This window comes from Euprymna scolopes, chromosome 7, assembly GCF_053919585.1.
Source record: "Euprymna scolopes isolate OS-2025 chromosome 7, ASM5391958v1, whole genome shotgun sequence".
In the NCBI taxonomy this organism is placed as follows: domain Eukaryota; kingdom Metazoa; phylum Mollusca; class Cephalopoda; order Sepiida; family Sepiolidae; genus Euprymna; species Euprymna scolopes.
The window spans coordinates 9,398,187-9,416,548 of NC_136488.1; the positions used below are offsets into that span (position 1 = coordinate 9,398,187).

At 34.5% G+C, this 18,362-nt stretch overlaps 1 protein-coding gene across 1 annotated transcript in view; it reads left to right on the forward strand.

Moving 5' to 3' along the window:
• Window positions 1-18,362, forward strand: part of LOC145279600 (jumonji C domain-containing protein 5-like) — a 44,468-nt gene that overhangs the window by 16,776 nt on the left and 9,330 nt on the right. The window contains exons 4-7 of the mRNA XM_080130765.1: window positions 942-1,104; window positions 4,219-4,410; window positions 7,639-7,771; window positions 17,340-17,503. Coding sequence (XP_079986891.1) covers window positions 942-1,104; window positions 4,219-4,410; window positions 7,639-7,771; window positions 17,340-17,503 — 652 coding nt within the window. The remainder of the gene's footprint in view (window positions 1-941; window positions 1,105-4,218; window positions 4,411-7,638; window positions 7,772-17,339; window positions 17,504-18,362) is intronic.

Sequence of the window (18,362 nt, forward strand, 5' to 3'; positions counted from 1 at the left end):
GAAACGGGTTAGTAGGTGGAAGTTTTCTTGTGTAAAAATAGATTTAATATATTGCCGGCTTGTTGAGAAGAGAATAGATCCGTTTACACATGTTTATAGCCAGTAGTCGTCAGGATGAAGGAGGCCAGTTAAAGGAGAAAGAAAAAGCAAAGTCTTCAATATGTTTAAGTGTTGTAGTGGGTGGGTGTGTGTATCGATGAGAGCAGTTCTGTAGCATGATAAAGAAAGTTCGTTTGGGTACCGCACATGGAAACAAATGGGAATTAGAAGGTTAGGGTTAGCTTGTTGTACTCATGTTCAGCCTGAAGCCAGGGAGAAAGAGAGGGATAAGAGTTTCAGATTTCGTCTTTTATGTACTCGGTCACGTGATTGAGAGCTGGCTTGTGATTGGACAAGCCAGAGAGAAAATGGATTTCAAATCTTGAGCCGCGAGAATTCACTCCTGCCTGTGATTGTAGCAAGTTTCAGCTGCTACAAACTCTTCCCAATATTAATCCTTTCTTTATACAAGTCCTACTAACGAAGATAATCAATAAAGCTGTTTTTAAATGTTAAAATGAGGCTTCTTGTCTTCCCATTTTTACAAACACTTCTTCGAAATTTAAATAAAAGATTTGACTAACAGAAAAGCATGTGTAAAAGTTTCGAATGGTTGTTGATTAAATACTTGAATCAAAGTAATTCCTGCTTGAAACCGTTTTAGAGGTGGGAACTATTGCATGCAAATAAGATACCTTAATTCTAAATGTTAATCTGTTTTTTTTTAATCTTAGATGCTTTGTTTTTAAAACAAGATTAAAATAAGGACTGATAAAAAAAAATGGATAAGTTTTGCATAAATACGTTATTCCTAAGTGTATCCAAATGATGAGGTAATTTTTTGAATCCAATACCACATGGCTTTTTAAAATGAATAATTTTTTTCTTTTTGCCTATTTTAGATATGGAAATATTAACGTCACAGTGACAGCAAGAATTGACTATGACAAAACTGGCAGAAGGAAGAAAGTTTTGATGCGATTTAAAAAATTCCTACTTGACTACTTGTACGAAGATTGGTATATTTCCACGACCATTCCCATTGAAATGGCCAACGAATTGACAGTAAGGCAGTCAGTCTTCTATGATTTCAATGCAGATGTAAAGAGATCAAGGGCAGATAACTCAAAATTTTATATTTTTGTGATAAATATCTTAAATTTAAAAGAAATTGATAATTTTGATCATTTTTTTATCTAAGAAAATAGTTAAAGTATTTTTACTATTGCCTCCATTTTTGTTTCATTTTGAACTTGAAGTTGTTTTGTTTTATTTTTAAGTGATTTTTAACTAATTTGATTGCCCTTCAAACCACAGTTGCAAGGTTGAATGTAATGAAGGAGTTGGAGTCGAACTTGTAAGAATCCGATTTTTTTGTTCTAACTCTGATCATTACTATATTATTAGAAGACTTTAAAATAATAAGTCGAAATCAGTCAGATATTTTTGAATTCTAGGAATTGAAGTCAGAATCAAAATTTTTTTAATTTTAGAAATCAGAGTTGGGCTCAAACCTTTATGCCCTCTGATTCCTCAACCCTGTTTCAAACTTGTGAAAAATACATTTTTATGACATGGGAAGGGAAAAATATCTTATGTTAGATTTTTAAAATAGGGTTTAGTTTGATATTTAAATTTAACAAAAATTGATCTACGATGGTGGATTTTACTTCAATTAAATCAACTACTAATCTTGTCACATCATGTGCTCCAAAGAAAAGCAAAGACACAGAGAAATTCATGTCATCTGATGAATGCTCTACTACTCTCTCGGTCATGATGCCTTGATTAAACAATTAGTACTGATTTTATGAAAATACTGGGGGGAGGAGGAGCTAGATGAAGGCTAATGGTTGATTGTACCGTGGTTCACAAAAATTAATGAAAGGTTAATTAATTTGTTATAGTACAATAGTAATCTGTACAGTGCTATTTAGAATGTGGCAAAGGTTTTTTTTAGCTCGGAGGTTCTGATGATGATCTGCTGGTAAAACTTGAGCTACTTCTACACAGGTTCTTATTGTAGATGTTCTGAATAGTTGCCAGGTTAATACTGCTGTTGCTTATCATGGCCATCAATGTTTCCTTGACAGTGAATTATTAGGAGTAGATTTGCAACCATAGTAATTAATGATTATGTGACAGTACGTGAAGATTACATGTCATCTTGAATCACTAAGAGTTAGTTTATCATAGTTTATGATTTGTACAGTGGTGTTTGAAATGTACCAAAGATTTTTAGTATTGTTTCTACTACCGGCAGGATCAAAGCTTTTGGTGTGGCACTGTTGGTAAAATTGAAGATGGCACTGGTGGTGATGCTGCGGCAGGATCAAAGCTGCTAGTGCTGGGGCAATATAAAAGTTAGTGCTGCTGCTAATTTTCGTTTTGACTGATTATATATATATATATATATATATATATATATATATATATATATATATATTAATTATTATAGATGATATTTTTATTAACTCACATCATAAAAATATTGCCTATAATAATTAATATATACAATCAGTCAATAAATTAAAAAAAAACTACACTCATTTCATTTCAATTACACATCCACATTTGAATTATAACTTATTTATTATTTATTCCAAAAAGAACAGAAATTGCACCATATCTATTTGAATATGAAGTTAAAACAATCTCATCTAGTCTTAAACCTTTCAAAATACCAACGATTTTGTTTCATTCGGAAACAGAACAAAGACACCTTTTTCAAATATTGTGCTGGTATTTTATTTTCTTCAATTTAATCATCCCAAGGAAATCTTAAAATAAAGATAAAACGTTGATGAACATATAACTTGGCTTGTTCTTTTTCATCTTTCCACATATATATATTGTCGGCGGCCGATTTCTCGTATCTGAGAATTTCAGTTTCCTCTTCCCTCAGAGTTTGGATTGCAGATGGCTTCTCAGACCAATCTGAGCATGAAATTTGCGTGGGCAGAGAAGGCAAGCAATGCTTGGCAGGGGGCGTTGTTGTTCAGCACGATTTTTTCTTGCCTGCCTCTTGATCTTCACGAGTCTTCTTCTTTCTGCCTCGTGTCCTTTGGTACCGTGTATGATGGATTGGCGCTTGGTTGTTTCCTAGATGTGAAGATCAAATCCGGTGTTTTTTAGTTTTTTAGGGTGGACTTGAGTTGGTCCATGTATCGCAGTAGAGGGTGGCCGATAGGTTTTTTTCCTGTGGCTAGCTCCGAGTACAGGGTTTGTCGAGGGAGCCTGTTTTTACCCATTCTGAGGATATCCTCAGAATGGGTGAAAACGATATGCCCCATATATATATATATATATATATATATATATATATATATATATATATATATATATATATATACATATATATATATATATATGCTGAAACACACGTATCTGTAGATTACTGTTTTTTAGAATAATAAATAAATATATATATATATATATATATATATATATATATATATATATATATATATTTGAGATTCCTGAAACAGTTTTTGTGCCCATTCAATATCCATATCCTCAACAAATCCGCTTAGCAAAAAAATCACACCTCTTCACTGTTGAGGTCCCTAAATGCCAGAAAGCTTTCTATTCTAATAGTTTCTTGCCTCGAATAGATAGATTTAGGAATTTCTTTCCTGCTACCTGCTTCCCTGATTGTACAGCTATGCAGAAGTTTAAATGTAATGTAAACCAACTTGTTAATCTTTCTTAGGCGTGGTCCTAAATAGTAGCCCCTTACATCCAAGTGATATACCTTGTTAGGAATGAACGTGAGTAAAAAAAATAAAGGAAAAAAAAACAGTTTTTTATGGTAAACAACTGATGATTCTCACAATGCTATTAAGATTAGCATAAATTCTTGGAAGCAAATTAAATACCGTGATTGCAAGAGATTAATTCTACAAGTAAAGGGGTTTTCCAACAACGGACTTGTAACTAAAAGTAACTTGTAAATGCAAGTTTAAAAAAATAAATGAATAAATAAAACGTTTTACCTATGTAGATAGATAGATAGATAGATGAATGGATAGATGGGTGGATAGATAGATAGATAGATAGATAGATAGATAGATAGATAGATAGCTAGATAGATAGATAGATAGATAGATAGATAGATAGATGGGTAGGTAGGTAGATATTCTAGATTTTAATTTTTCTTTTGATGTTGATTTAAATTAGGTCCCCCAATGCTTGAGCTGTGGTTCCTATTTTGATCGACTGCAAGAGGCTGAATTGTGGATTAGCAGTGGACCCACCAGCACGGACCTTCACAGTCACGAGAATCATATTCTTCATTGCCTGCTTTTTGGCAGAAGAGATTTCACAATCATCCAATCCAAGTATAAATCAGAATTTGAATTCAAACATGATGTGAGTTTCTTTTTCTTTTTCTTTTTTTTTACAATTTTTTAACAAATCAAATTTTTTCCATGGAAAATTCTTTTCAGATTTTAAATAAACATAAATTAAAATATTTTTTATTAATATTGAGAAAACAGCATATTAGTCAGTCGATTGGATCTTGCATTGTAGATCTCTCTCTCTCTCTCTCTCTCTCTCTCTCTCTCTCTCTCTCTCTCTCTCTCCTCTTCTTCTTCTTTGTAGCAGTAAGAAACTATTTCTTTGTGTATAGAGTTAAATATTATTGCCAAGTTTTCTAGGCTGTTACATGGAAAATGGAAAGCAGAGTCATATTTTTTTATGCTAAACTCGCATATGGTGTGAACAACGGCATGTGCAGGTAAGGGGGGATAAGGGGGTTGCCTTGTGCATCTAAATTAGGGAAAGGAGATCAAATATTCAAATTATCTCCCTTTTATTTTAAGATTTCTCAGTATTAGAATTGTTTGGGGTATACAATCAAGACTCTTCACTCCGGGTGTCAGCAAAGCATCACCAGAACTTTGCATATTACTAGATGTGACAGTAGAATAATACTCTTATTTGACTATTAATAATGCTATCAGTTGATGAAGATTGCTTCTGATTTGATATTGTCCTGTGCACAGGTTTGAGAATATGCAGCACTTACAGGTTTACGTATATGGTCTCCACACCCTTTCATTTCAAAATAGAGCTGGCAGATTCCCAAGATGCGGCACTCTCAATGATATCATCCAACAGATCTTAGAAATTGCTGGTTTTCCCGTTGATCTCCAACCAGTTGGCCTTAAAGAGCAAACAGATAGATGACCAAACAGTTTTTTTTGCTCCTGGTGAACTTGTTGCTTTGATGCCCCCTGGACATAAATACACCCGATCAACCTGATGATCAGGTAAATCCCACCCTTTCACTGTTGAGGTCTCTAGATGTCAGAAGGCTTTCTACTTTTGCAGTTTCTTTTTTTTTTTTTTTTTTTCTCTCTCTCACTACTAGCCTTTGGAATTCTATTCCTGCTCCTTGTTTCTCAGACAGTACCAACTTGCAGAAATTTAAATGCATTGTGAACACGCATCTTGTTGCACAACTCCAAACTAAAAATGCCATTATGGAGATCGCCCCAAATCCACAGAAACCCCCTACACCTCAGTAGCAATTTGTCTCGTTTAGGGTGAACGAAAATTAATTCAAAAATTTTACAAAAATTAAATTTCGATAATCGAGAGAAATGGCAAAAGCTTTCATCATCGGATATTATGGGATGAATTTTCAAAGGGAAATAACTTTCTGTTTTAAACTCAGAAGTTTTCTCCCTCCAACTATTAATCTAATTTATAAAAATTAATCTGTCTGTCTGTCTGTCTCCAATTTTTTTTTTTTTTTTTTTTTTCAAGCTGCATTTCCTCTTAAAGGCAAGGTAGCAGAGCGATGCGATTCATGTCAAATGATTACATTTTGTGGACCGTTCTCTTATGGGTTTTTAGTCAGTAAAAATAATTTCTAAAAGGCAAAATGGTCAAAATTGAAAAAATAAATTTGCCAAACATAAATCAGCGAGTGTTCTTGTATGGATGACATGTGAAAATACATATTTATGCATTACAATCGGTTCATTTTTAACTATTTCTAATCCATCTGAGAATAATTCAAATGGTAAAGACTTGTGGGAACATAATGAGAATTAGCAGTGAACCGGATGTTAACGTATCCACCATGAGAGACAAAATGAAAAATCGTCTTTTGCACATGGCTCCACGCATCGCTACCGCTTGGGAAGAAAAAATAAGATAACCACAAAATAATTATCGACCGATAGTAGAGCTCCGTGCCTAAAATAAACACCTCAAATATCACAGTCGCTGGGAGCCGGTTTGCCACTATAAAATGAGGGGACCAAGAAAGAAGAGAGGAGGCAGTAGGAGATTCGCCCAGCTGCATCAGTGAACGCACGGGCAGATTCTCCCACGCAACCTAAAGAGATGAAGAAGAAAAGAAATAAGGCACTAGTGAACTGAAGCCAACTACGCTCTCATGTTATGGGCCAAACACCTTCAATTCTAAACAATGCCTAATTCACACAAACCAAAGAAGAGAGGAGGAAAAAGAAGACGAAGATGCCGGACTGCTATCTGCTGATGAAAAAGTCACTCGCTTTCCAGTTACAAGCCAGGACACGCATCAACGACAGCAGAATGACCGACCCCTACCCTAACCATCTCCATTGTCCAAAAGATAAGTTACATTTTACGAACATTCATTCCTCGTCAATTCATACATACCTACAAACATTTTACGAACATTCATTCCTTGTCAATTCATACATACCTACAAACATTTTACAAACATTCATTCCTCGTCGATTCATACATACCTACAAACATTTTACGAACATTCATCTCCTTTGTTAAATCACATTCTATCCTACAAACACTTTGCCTCTCCTAATACAAATTGTTGGCAGTAAATAAATTGGTTCTCATAGACTAACGCTGGAATGCTATATATTTTGGTTTCGATAAATGCTGATGGCACCAAAGTTTTTGTTTTTACTTTTGAAAGCACTACTATATATATTGGATACAATATAAGATATAACAATTGTTAGAGAATTGACTCTATAATAATAATTACGGAATCTGCATAAATTAAAATATTATATCATATTTAAATGTATTTTATGACTGGGCAATGCTGGGCACCCCGCTAATACTTGAAATATAGCATGTTCAAAACTAAAATAATAATCAAACAGAATTTAGATTTTTATTTTAGTTTCAATCAAGAAATAATTTTAGTAGTATTCTATTCTTGGATCCTAAAAGAAAAATGAAATTTTAATTTTGTTTTGGAAATTTGAAAAAAAATAAATGATATAAATGAATAAAAGAAACAATAATTTCAGAATTTAGAGTGGGGGGGGTCAAATTGACATATAAATTTAATATAAAATGTTCTCCAACTTCCCGACTAGTGTTTTTTTTCATTTGGATCATGTTTTTTAATTTCTTAGGAATCAATTTTGAGTGTAAGTGTTGTGTTGAGGAATTTTGTTATTGTTTTTTTTTTGTTTTTTTTTTAATCATCATCATCATCATCATCATCATCATCATCATCATCATCGATTTAACGTTTATTTTATATGCTGATATGTGTTGGACGCTTTTAGATATTGACTTCCATATGATTATTATCAAATGTATTTGTTTTCTTTTTAACAGTATCCGACCTCTGATGCTGGTCACTCGACACTAAACATAAACCGCATAAATATGTTCCGATACGGAGACATAGCGAATGTTCCGTGGAAATATGCATCGATCAGGAAAGGTGACTGTATCTTCCTGCCAGCAGGTAATCTCATGCCAAAACGTTTACTTGATTTCTGTTTGATGTTAAAACTATTTTGTTTGTTTGGCATTCAAAACTTATATGTGCAATGCTGGATCGGCTTTCTTGGATCCATTGTTGTCATTTACAAATTAATACCATGAGGAAAGGTATGAACCTCCTTTTTTCCCCAATTCTGAGATAAACAGCAACTTTTATTTATTGTGTAATGAATTGTTTACAATATATATATATATATATATATATATTCTTAGAATGAAAGTTGATATGCCATAAAATTGATAAAAAATTAAAAACTCATCCATTCAATTGACCTTCACGAAAAAAGGGTTGCATTTTGATTTGAACTCAAAATCAATTTACAAGAATTAGTTTAGATTTGGCACAAACTATGGAGTATAAATTGTTGCAAAAGTTTTGGAATTGATGCCATTTTTTCGACCATGATGAACCTTAATATTTAAAAAGACGCTTATACTTGGAAAACTATTTGTTGACAGAATGAAGAGTGACGTCGACATCAATTTATGTGCGTGTCAGCGAAGTAAAGGTTGATAGTAGTTTTATAGTTTTTCCCCCTCTGGGTGAAAAAGGTCAAGCGTGCAGGCATGTGACTTACTATTGTTTATTTTGTAGTTTACTATAAAAGTATAGTAACTTGTATTCCTACACCGAGAGTTTTGATTGGCTAATATTTCAGCCAATTTCCTTTTGATACATAGTTTTTTTGATACATAGTTTTTTTGATACATAGTTTTTTTGATACATAGTTTTTTTTGATACATAGTTCTTTTTGATACATAGTTCTTTTGATACATAGTTTTTTTGATACATAGTTTTTTGATACATAGTTTTTTTGATACATAGTTTTTTTGATACATAGTTCTTTTGATACATAGTTCTTTTGATACATAGTTCTCCCACATAAAAAAAAAACACTTTTAAATACAAACACAGTTTATCACTGCTACATTGTCTCATGCAAGATGGTGAAACTCATAAACATACAATAAGTGAAAATTTTAATCCAAAAGATTACTTATTTTTTTTAGGAAAATTCACAGAGATTTTACGAGTTTATAACTGATTGGTTAATTTTACGAGTTTATAACTGATTGGTTAATTTTACGGGTTTATAACTGATTGGTTAATTTTACGAGTTTATAACTGATTGGTTAATTTTACGAGTTTATAACTGATTGGTTAATTTTACGGGTTTATAACTGATTGGTTAATTTTACGGGTTTATAACTGATTGGTTAATTTTACGGGTTTATAACTGATTGGTTAATTTTACGAGTTTATAACTGATTGGTTAATTTTACGAGTTTATAACTGATTGGTTAATTTTACGAGTTTATAACTGATTGGTTAATTTTACGAGTTTATAACTGATTGGTTAATTTTACGGGTTTATAATTGATTGGTTAATTTTACGAGTTTATAACTGATTGGTTAATTTTACGAGTTTATAACTGATTGGTTAATTTTACGAGTTTATAACTGATTGGTTAATTTTACGAGTTTATAACTGATTGGTTAATTTTACGAGTTTATAACTGATTGGTTAATTTTACGAGTTTATAACTGATTGGTTAATTTTACGAGTTTATAACTGATTGGTTAATTTTACGAGTTTATAACTGATTGGTTAATTTTACGGGTTTATAACTGATTGGTTAATTATACGAGTTTATAACTGATTGGTTAATTTTACGGGTTTATAACTGATTGGTTAATTTTACGGGTTTATAACTGATTGGTTAATTTTACGAGTTTATAACTGATTGGTTAATTTTACGGGTTTATAACTGATTGGTTAAGAAACAAAATACAGCATGTTGTATATGATAGCAAACAAACTAACATTTCTTTTATTTTCTGATGTGATAGATTAGACATCAAGATACAATTCAAATGAATATTGAAATGCAAATAATTCTAATTGCTTCTTTTTTTACTCTTTTTTCACCCCAAACATGGCACAGTGCCATTTTGACGTAAGAGATTACTGTTTGAAACCAAATTTACAGCAAGATGTCTGTTTACATTACACTTGAACTTCTGCATGTCAGTACAGTAAGGACCCAGGAGGGAATTCACAAGTCTAGCAGTTTGAAGGAAGAAACTATTTGCGTAGAAAGTTTTCCCTCATCTAGGGATCTTGACTGTGTAGGGGTGGGATTTTGCTGCTTGTTGAGTTGGGGATATTTATGTCGAGGGGGTACCAGTGCTTGGAGTTTGTTGGAACACATTCCATTAAAATACTTGTAAAAAAAGCACAGGGATGCAACATTTCAGTGATGGGACAGGGGTTGGAGTTTGGTTGATAGTGCAGGACCTGCTAGGTTGGTGACTCTTTTTTAACTTTGTCTAGGAGTGAAAGACGTGGCAGATGCAGCAGCCCAGATGCAGCAACAATACTCCATGCATGGACGAATGGTGGTTTTGTAGAGATACAGGATACTCTCAGGTGTGAGTAATTATCCAGCATAATAAAGACAAACTTCTTCGCAGCAGCCTTGGCAATGCCCTCAATGTATTTGTTTCAATTCATATTGCCTGTGAATGTTAGGCCAACGATTTTGAACAAAGAGCTTTCAGGTAGTGTTTACTCTCTTTCTTTCTCCTGTTCATTTCGATACGATACATTTTCTTTGTCACTTCCTATAGCTAACAAGTTTTAACATGAATGTGTTAATTCAAAGAATTTTCAATTAATGGAAACCAAATTCCAAACCACAAAAAGTAACACATATATGCGAAACTAATAAGCCAGTGCCAATTTAAAAATTCCTATAGAATCTGGCCAAGAAAATCAATTTTGAACAGACTTAACCAGTCGGTCAAACAAAAGGAACCCAAGAATGTATTCTCTATAAACTACCCCATGCCTTGTGGGACCAGGGATGACGAGGGAAACAAATTGCAAAGAAAAAGAATCAATGATTCATGTATCCAGCCTTCGTCAACTCACACATGTCTATACATGCACTAACAAGAATAAGGTAAACATACACACATATGCAATGCCACGCTGCCAAATACTCACATAAATATATTACTCACAAACACATATATTCACTCTATAAAGATTTTGATATGTGACTACTATCCCAACTTTTTCATCATGTGTTTGTATAAATATCTGAAAAATAAATTTTTAATTCTTATATCTTATGTTTTAGGCAACCATTGCTATTTGGTGACCCTTTCAAAGTTTCATTTTATTTTCATTTTACTATGCATACGCAATACAAGTATTATGTTTTTTCTAAACAGTTCACTTCTTGTAAGTAAAATAATAATACTCCAGCTGAGATCGAAACCAAAACCTGAAGACAGTCAGTAAAGTATGATAACCATTAGACTAGCTTGACATGCTTTTTAAAAAAGTGTTTTAAAATCTACTTATTCTTAACATAAGTAACCTGTCATGTGAACGATTCACATATGCGGATTCATGAAACAGTTGACAAACAGATAAAAATCTAATGACCCTCTCCCCCACGTACCAATTTTTCAATTTTGACCCCCTTAGTATCCCTTTTTTTCGGATGAAAACTGACTTAAGTTTTCCACATGTCTGAATACCCTATATACCAATTTTTAAATCTGTAGATCAAAAATTCGTTGAGTATACAGGTTGAGAAGTGTCCCGTCTCACGCACACACACACACACACACACACACACACGCACGCACACACATACACACACACACACGTTCTCACTTTTAAACATATGACAGCTAAACTCAATGTACACACTTAAATATCTTTATACACACACATGCAGGCATGCATACACCTTTACACTAAACAAACCACATATGCATATACTGGTTATCCTTCTATAAATAAACGTATTTGTCCATTTAAAACATTTATATTGTATCCATCATTATTATTTTATCCCTGTACCTGTTTTACAAGTATTTTAATGTATTATACTCTGGTGAACTCCTTGCAATTGTGCCCAACATATCCCCAACAAACCTGCTTAGCAGCAAAATCATTCCCCTTCACTGTTGAGTTTTCTAAATTCCAGAAAGCTTTCTACTTTAATAGCTTCTTCCCTAAAACAACTAGACTTCAGAATTCCCTTCCTGCTACCTGCTACCTGCTTCCTTGACTGTACTGATATGCAGAAGTGCAAATGTAGCATAAATTAACATTTTGTTAATCTTTTTAGCGATGGTCCCAAATAGTAGCCTCTTATATCCAAATGGCAATATGCCTTGTTTGGGATAGAGTTGAATAAAAAAATTTTTTTTTTTAATTTTTATGATTGTCGTTCGTTATTGAACGTAATGAAGACTGTGACAAATTAGGTGCTAGTAACAAAATATACATATAAGAATATAATGTGTATAAAAGACAAAAATATAAATTGCCTCAGTCCAATAGGACTTCCTTTTCGCTGAGTGAGAACAGAACAGATGAAAGTGTAGTATCAGAAGATACTACACTTTGATCTTGGCCAAAAAGGTCAAAGTACAAAAATTATCTCTTTTGGAGAAGTTGGATTTACCCCACATTAAAAACTGACCTTGTGTCTACTTTTGTCATCGGGGCAATGCAAGTAAATATGAACGCGTATCAACGATATTATTGCTAGCCCACTGATAAACAAACAAGCATAGCCGAAATTTTCAAGATGGGAATTGGTTACTCATATTATTTGGATTCATCGGAATACTGTTTTCATCTCAAACGTTGTGATAAGCACATGAGAACAGTAGTCCGATGAATCCAAATAATACGAAGCATAGCCTAATATAGACGGATTATCTCCCTTGAATCGGACAAATAGAAGAATCAAGAGTTATTTTCCTTTGACTGGTAATTTCTTTGGCAATCAATTCAAATCCATCAAATCACATTCATCCGGAATATTATGTTTTACAAGAAATGTATTTTTGATTATGTTGTTCTTGCTAGATTTCAGTTATATTGATTATTGAATAACATGTTGAATCGTCGTCTGCTGGATCTGCCGGATCTGCCTAGTGTGAATGTTAGATGGTCCAGAATAATAGTTTTAATAGAGAGGAGAGAGCTTCCCTATTTTGAGGTGTCAATATCCGGAGAATAGCTCCTCTTCGTATCCCTTCTGCCGAAATATCTGGTGGAGAGTTTGTCACATATTTCTTTTTTTCAGGGAGGGGGGGGGTTACATTTCCGTGTTTTCATTTGTCCTTTTATTTTGGAAATTTTTGTTGGGGTAATGATAGAGTTGACATATAATAATGAAAAACTGCTCAATATTCTTGGTGTAGCAGGTGTGACCAAACGGAACTTCATGTCGACCCTGGCAATGCTATCTGTGCTAGTATATATATATATATATATATATATATATATATATATATATATATATATATATATATATATATATATATATATACAAATTTTGGTTTTAAAAGTTTTCTTATCACAAAATTTGTTTACAGAGCCAATATGTGTGCCACTAAGAAGGTGAAGGTTAAACCAGTGTTGAGCGAAAGATGTCTTTTTTTTATTTTTTCACAGTGAAATCAATCAGAGTGCTTATTCCCTACTTCGTCTGTATTAATTTCCCCCTATAAACTGAATCAGCTACCCCAATTGCTTTTTTCTTCATCTACTAACCAAAGAACTCTCATTCATTCTGTCACTGTGACTATACCATCAAAGTCTCTGGTCCTGCACACATCTCCCTATACTATCCAGATTTATTCTGGATAGTATAAGGAGATATATTTAGTCATCACACTCTCACTTGCCAGGTTTCACTTCCATGCATGCACATGCCTTATAGACGCTACTTATATAGTCATTCAGGATAAAAAATGAAATAAAATGGATATTTAAAAATATACTTTAAATACATTTCTATTTTAACATTCAGGATTTTTATCCTTGGACCCCCAAAATCAGACCATTCCTGTAATGATCCAGTCCCTGTTGATTTTGCAGTAGGAGTTTTTTGGTTTTTTACGAAGGATTCACAACTTATCACATGAGAATAAGGGTTAATGAGTGTACGGTAGTCAACGGAACACTATCATAGTAATCGTTAGTAGTGGAAATTTGGTAAAGTGGCTCAACAAGAACTTGTTTATGTTGGACTTGAAGATGACAGTTTTGTAGTCAGCTGAAAAACAGACAAGCAGAAGAGAGTTCCACAGGTGTGCAGTTCTAAGAAAGAAGCTTTGTTCATGGAATCTACATTTAGGTTTAGGCACAGATAAAGAGTGGGGAAATTATTGATGGTGGTTTCAGCTAGATGAGTATTTTTTGTGAAAGTTTGGCAAGGGAGGACCATAGATTAGAGCTCAGACGAGCACCTGCCATGAAAATAACAATAAAGCAGAGATAAGCTTTCAACGTCTCTTCTATGGGAAAAAGGTTGCAGGGTAGAGAAAAGCGCATCTCCCACTGGGATACAAAGTCTATTTTGAACTCTGTCAAGGCAGGATAAGCTGCTTCTAGTAGCTCCTGACCAAATGTGGCAGTATTCCATCCTTGGATGTACTTGACTCTCATACAGGTAGAGAATTGCATCAGCAGTGAGATATCTACTGGAGCGTTGAAGGATCCCACTATTTTTCTAGCGACCTTGGCAATGGATTTGATGTACGTGTTCCATTTCAGATCAGGAGTAAAGGTCAGATCCAGAAGCTTGTTAAAACATAGAACCTTCCCAAGACGAGAGCCATTCATTACAATTGATGCCAGACAGGGATCAGAGTGATGATGATGCAAAGATAGAAGCTTGGTTTTGGATGCATTAAAAGTAACCAGCCACCTCTTTCCCCATTGTACCATGTGCTCAAGATCAAAGGAGAGAGAATAAGAGAAAACTTATGGCCTATAAAGTGTTGTCATAGATGATAATGTTGTCAGCATAAATGTCTACGAATGATCTTGGGATGTTATTTGGAAGATCATTGATGTAGATCAGGAAGAGAGTTGGGCCCAGGATTAATCCCCGAGAGACTCCAGCATTAATACTGCAAACTTTTGATTTCTGCCCATCAACCACTACTCTTATGAACCTATCAGAAAGAAATGATTTAATAATTGAGAAGACACTTCCAGCTATACCATAGCTGGAGATCTTGTGAAGTAGACCTTTATGCCATACTCTATCAAAGGCCTTTGATATGTCAAGAGCAATTGTCCCAGAAAGGAAGCCTCCATCGAGAGATTCATTAATCCTATGAGATATAACCGTTAGCTCATCTGCTGTAGATCTAGCAGAACAGAAATATTGCATGTCACTAAGAAGATTATTTTTGCTGAGGTGGTTAACTACTTCTATATTTAATACAGATTCTAGTAACTTATTAATGACGCACAGGAGACTTATTGGTTTTTACTGACATGGAGAGGACCAATAATCTGAATTCTTAAATATGGCGCATTCTGATGAGGTTTTCCAGGGTGTTGGGAAGCAATTCTCCTTAAGATAATGCTTAAACAGCTTTGTAAGTGTGGGAGCTAGTTCTGGTTGAAGCTTTTTCAGCTCTATAATTGTCAGGGCCAATTGCTTTACTGGAATCAAGGTTTTTGATTAGCTTCGCAACATCACACACAGATATTTGTATGTTACATAGCATGTTTTCAGATACCGGAGGATATATTGTTGGTGGCCCTGATCACATAGGGTAGAATTAGCTGCAAAGTTCTTGGCAAAGAGTTTGACTTTGTCCAATGCTGACAGAATTATCGCAGGTTCAGTGATGATGGTTGGGATAGAACACACACTTCTGTTCAGGACTCTGTTATTTGCCAAAATTGATGGGAACCAAGCCACTGCTCAGCTACTTTGGACTTGACAGACTGAACATACAACTCTCTCACATTCTTTATTACTCTTTTACAGTGGTTGTTAGCAGTTCTGAAAGCGGCTTTAGTCTCAGTACATCTATTGGTAATAACGGAAAAAGTGATTTTTGTGTGCAATGGCTGTCAGAATTTATTTTAGACTATTTCTTTCTTCCTCTTCCTTTCCTTCTTCTTCCCTGCCTCTTTCTTCTATGATGTTAGAAGAGCCGCTGCTGCTGCTGGCATTTGACTGTTTTTCTGTGCGTCCATTGGACGAGGGATTTTTCTGCCAAAAAAAGGTTACAAATTCAACCAAATTAATTCAGTTGCAGCTGAGATTTCGAGGCATCCAGACCTATGCTGTTGAGCTGAACTCGGACAGATAAGTCCTAAAAATCAAGTGAAGAACAAGAAAAGAGGACCGTGTGAGTCCTTAAAGGATAAAGGTGCGCAGAGACAGAAAAGTTTCCAAATCAAGAGAGTATTGAGAGAAGTTTTAAACACAAGGAAAAATCTAACGTTCGGGGTGAAAAGCTGAAGTCAGTGAACTAGAACGGAGCATTTTCTACCAGCTTAGTGTTCTAAGAAAACAGAATACTGTTACTGTTCTATGTGAGAAGTACGGCTAGGAGTCTGGAAGCAACCCGAGTCCCTGTTTGCAACAAAAGGAACTAACCCCTAACGAGGAGCCGATAAAAATTATATGCGTGGTGTGTAAAGAAAATAAATACAGTCCAAGGGAGACAATTCAGCAGTAAAAAAAAAAAGGGGGAACATTTTAATAATTGCTCTCTGTTCTCTAAACTGTCAAAATATCTTTTTCAAGTAAGTTCTTTATTCTCTTTTCTTTTATTCTGACTTATACTCTTCCGACAAACTTAACCTGCCTTTGGGCTAACAAGATAGGACTGTATTTTGCAGCAAATTTTATGTGGGTTTAAGCTCACATGAACAGTCTGTTACCAAGCGAACTTGAATTTAAATCCCAATCTTTTCCCTTTTATTTATTTTTTTTCTCTTCTTCAATAAAATTGTAATTATTTTTTTCTTTAAATTGCATTGTTTTTATGTTTTTATCCCTTGTTAGCCGAGTCAAGGCAAAAAGTTTTATGTATGTCGATATTAACAGTTTAAAAGTTAATTTGCGACATGGCAGCAGCACATTCTGGAGAGAACCATGGTTGTCTGTTAGGTTTTTGCTGAAATTTTTGGAAGAGTATGAAGCTGTTTATACCTACAATTAAGCATTCCATCAGGTCTTATTTTAGTCCTGTGCAGTTCCAGAAGGTACACCCTCCAAGGCTTTACCTTCTCTCTTTGAGAAGGGGTTAGGCTATTGTTAATCGCCTGAAGCGCCCTCACCGGGGAATGCCGACGGGGCTGATCAGGTACTTTTTTACAGGTCAGTGCTCTGGGGTACTGATCTCTCAATCCCACTTTTTGACCCTGGTGTCTAAGTTCTTGCAGTGGGAGAGAACTAAATTTCTTAACGTTATACGTTTTTAGCGTATTTGATTAAAATCAAGATATCACATTATTAATTAATGTACTACCCTATATAAAGATGGAACTTGCAGCATCCAGATTATGAGAATTTTGTGTTTTATTCATTTCCCTTATTATTCTTCCACAGTTCATCATTATCATCGAATAAAAAATCATGAAATTCTATGAGACCATTTTATTTTTTATTATTTCACATTTCGTAATTATCCAATATCCATATATTGTCTTTATTTTGTTTTTATTTTTCTACAGAATATCTTCATCAAGTCCGTTCTTATGGTCGTGCGATTTCTTACACGATAACCTTTGCCCCTGCTCTTCATTTTGACCTGAAAGGTTGCCATGGTGATGAGGTCAAGAAAACATTTCGCCTTAAGGATGCCAATTTTCTGTGGACATATCTTGATGGTCATCAGGTAAGACCTTTTTTTTTCTCTTATTGTAACATGAATCCCCCTCTCTCTCTCTCTCTCACACACACACACACACACACACAGATACACATACATAGTGAATATAAACTTCAAGGCTGTACCCCATCATATGGATGTTAAAGCTAGCTTCTGTAGAGGGCTATTTGTACTTTTAATTTCTATAACACATTTTTATGAGTTAACAATTCAGTGGATTAAATAATAAATGCTATAAAAGCTAACTCTCAAATAATAATAATATTGATAATAATAATAATAATAATAATAATAATAATAATAATAATACTCAAATTCCAATGAAGACCAATGGTCGCCGCTAATAATAAATCAATGGACGGCTGCTATGATAACGCAAATCCATCTGCAATGGTTATTGATAGAGGTGGAGAGTGTTGAAAATCTGGGGAGACTTGTTGTCACTCAGACTCCAGAGAATGCCACAAGTTGTTCTCAAAGAAAAATCTTTGAGGATGGCCTGTGTGATTACACCTAGTGAGTAAATAATAATAGAAAACTGAAACAAAATAATTGTAAGATGCTCCACTTGTGTGTGTGTGTGTGTGTGTGTGTGTGTGTGTGTGTGTGTGTGTGTGTGTGTGTGTGTGTGCGCGTGTGTGTGTGTGTGCGCGTGTGTGTGTGTGCGCGTGTGTGTGTGTGTGTGCGTGTGTGTGTGTGTGTGTGTGTGTGTGCATGTGTGTGTGTGTGCGTGTGTATGTGTGTGTGTGTGTGACCATGAACTGGCACCACACCAAATAAGTGAGGAGAGTCAAGAAGAATGGAAAAACCAAGGAGAGGAAGCACTAGCCAGACCTCTGCTGGTTGAGTGCAAACAAGACTGGGA